Genomic DNA, 2,879 nt, shown 5'->3' with positions numbered 1-2,879 from the left:
ACCAATCCCAAATGGAAAAAAAGCAAATTATTTTACAGTCTGTCCATTCATTTTAATTAAGTATGTTTTTGGTTTGTAAATATAAATTAATTTGTTTTGCATGTGTTTACCCTTGCAGGCAGCGCATGCACCATGTCGGAGTACAACAAGCTGAAGAACACACTGCTAGACATGCAGCCAAAAGTACTGGAGAGTGGAGAGCAGAACCAACAGAGGGACATGGAGGAGAAGCGAGGGTTGGTGGACGCCATGTTTCAATACCTGGACGTGAACCAGGACGGCCGACTCATCGCCGAGGAGCTAGAAAAGGTGCCTGTCCTATTAACCAGATGCTAAAATAAAAGATATTAGTGCTGAGTCATTTTAAATGGATAAATGAAAAAAAAACTCATTTAACAGCAAATCAAAGACTTTGGCATTGTTGGATTTAAAGGATAAAAAAGCGTTAGGGTTTATGAAAAATCTTGTGAACGTAAAATTTCTATAAATCCAAATGTAAGTGCACAGATTGATTATTCATGCTGTGGGCTTACATTGCAATTTACATTTCACTTACAGTTTCAACTGATCAGTTCCACAAATTGTGGAGACTAATACCCTAACTAGTAGATAAAACCCAAACGTTATCTGAAAAAATATGCAAATTAAATCAAAATAGTTAGAAATATTATCAAGCTTTATTTTATAATGTCGTATAAAAATATTTCAAACCAAAATGAACAAACTTGGCTGATGCCAAAAAAGGAATAACTAATTAAAGACCCTGTAGGGGGTCAAATCACTTTTCTTGTTTGATAATCTTAAACTGCAAAAGATATGAGTAGAACAAAATTAAAATACTGGATAAATATGTCCACTTTAATCTCCAGATACTTAGAAATTGGGTCATCTTCAACTCTCAAAAGCCTTCAGAGGAGCATGCCTTTAAACTTTCAAGAGTCTTTATTTCCATTTTTTTAGGGCAAACGCCAACACAACAGTTAGTGGTAAGTGACTTTTACCACTCCTCATGAAAAAGAATAGACAAAATATACATTAAAGTATAAATATCATTCTCTTTTTTAATTTTGAAATAATCCTGTGTCGGGACAGATTCAAAGATGTCCTTTTTTTTTTTCCTCTCCTTGATGTTGCTGCCTGGAGTTGACTGCATCCATATGTTCACTGTCACTACAGACTGTTATGCCTTTGGGCATTTGAATAAAACATTTTTAAACCCTAAGTACAAGACTTTACTCTGAAAGATTATCTCTGACAATAGACAGATCCCAAAGTGGAGCTAGTCTGGATGGATGACTAGAATTCCTCTTTGATCCTAAAAAGCATAATCTGTGTGAAACTGTATTTATGAATTCCCTCAGAATAAAAAATGGTTCATCTTCAGATTTCTGCAGTGACACGCCAGCTTTGTTAAATCTTTAAATGCCATTCTTAAAAAAAAAAAAAAAGAAAAAAAAAGGGTCAAAACCAACATATTGTTCTTTTTTTTACATTTTAAAATAGCAACTTTGATTAAAACTGCAGTAAAAAGTTACTGGGACACTTTGGAAATTGTGTCTAATACATTTTTTTAATGTGAAATTTACAGTAAATTTTGTTTTATTTCTTAAAGTATTTGATTTTCCCATTTGATTGCCCCATGGCGGCAATAAACAAAATCATAGATTAATAAGGTAAATAATTAAACAATGTCTATTACATTTTTTTTCACATGTCCATTTAGTTCGAGGAAAGGTTGTCAGTTGAGTTAACCGTTTGACAATTCTACAAAATGTTGAACCAGATGTTAATTCACTTTTGCAGTTTGACCGGAGGTCTGCAGTGATTGTGCTAAAACGATGAAGGCACTTTGTGGTTTATTTTTGTAGCATAAACAGGCTTCAAATTTGAATTTTCACAGCATAATGTAGCCAGGTTTACCCTGAAGTAACAAAATTATGCTTTTAACCCAGACATACATGAATTAAGCCTGAAATCTGTGCTTCTGTTCTTAAGCTCATGAACTCTTAATTGAATCTTAGTTGATAATTATCAAGAGTTAATTGGGAAGCAGACCTGCCCTCCAGAATGCTGTCACTGACGAACCGTTTTGTTTCTACTACCTCTACTTTGCAGTTCAGCCAATGACACAAACTGAACAATTTTATTGTTTGACATGATTGTTTTGCTTCTTAAAGTACTAAGCTGCTTCGTTGTGCCCCCCATTACTACAACGTGCTGGAAAAGTTGTCAAAAAGTTGTACAATTTTAGGAATTAAGAAATTAGAACAGATTTTAACTCTGGAGTGATCTTAGCTTTAGATTGTTGATTTAAACAAGGCAAGTTTATTTGTAAATCAAAAAGATAATTCAAAGGTCTTTACATAAATCATTAAATGAAACATTTAAAAGAAATATTAAAGTAGTGTTTATTCAAATAAAACAAAATGAAGTAATCTTAACCCTTGTGCTCTCTAATGGGGTCCAGATGACCAGACCCTTCTATTAATGTGTGATCCCTCCCAAGACAAAGGTGGATTTGATTTTATGTCTGCCACAGACACCAGTGAAGATACAAAATAAATAAATACAAACTTTAAAATTAAAAACTGATCAAATGAGGCTGAGAACAGGTGGGTCTTTAGCCTGGATTTAACAAAAATAATATATTTCAGATGATCTAAGGCTTTCTGGAAGTCTGTTCCAGATGTGCAGAGCATCAAAGCTGAATGCAGCTTCTCCATGTTTGGTTTTGACTCTGGGAACTGACTAAAGACCAGATCCAGATGACCAGAGAGCTCTGGTTGGTACATACTGGGTCATAAGTTGTTAATCCTGCTTTAATTTATGTTGGCATATCTAAAATCAGCTTTAGTTTTATTGGTTTGTCAATTTAAAAA

The 2,879-nt window shown here is 33.8% G+C and overlaps 1 protein-coding gene across 1 annotated transcript in view; it reads left to right on the top strand.

Annotated features, from left to right (window-relative positions):
- The window catches only part of fstl4 (follistatin-like 4), a gene marked incomplete in the record, with an annotated part of 180,383 nt that overhangs the window by 114,130 nt on the left and 63,374 nt on the right, over positions 1-2,879 (top strand). Inside the window, 1 exon segment of the mRNA XM_036215342.1 lies at positions 119-309. Coding sequence (XP_036071235.1) covers positions 119-309 — 191 coding nt within the window.

The sequence above is a fragment of the Oryzias melastigma genome, linkage group LG14 (genome assembly GCF_002922805.2).
Source record: "Oryzias melastigma strain HK-1 linkage group LG14, ASM292280v2, whole genome shotgun sequence".
Lineage (NCBI taxonomy): Eukaryota > Metazoa > Chordata > Actinopteri > Beloniformes > Adrianichthyidae > Oryzias > Oryzias melastigma.
The sequence above is the reverse complement of the archived record's forward strand: the minus strand, read 5'-3'. Positions and strand labels throughout refer to the sequence as shown.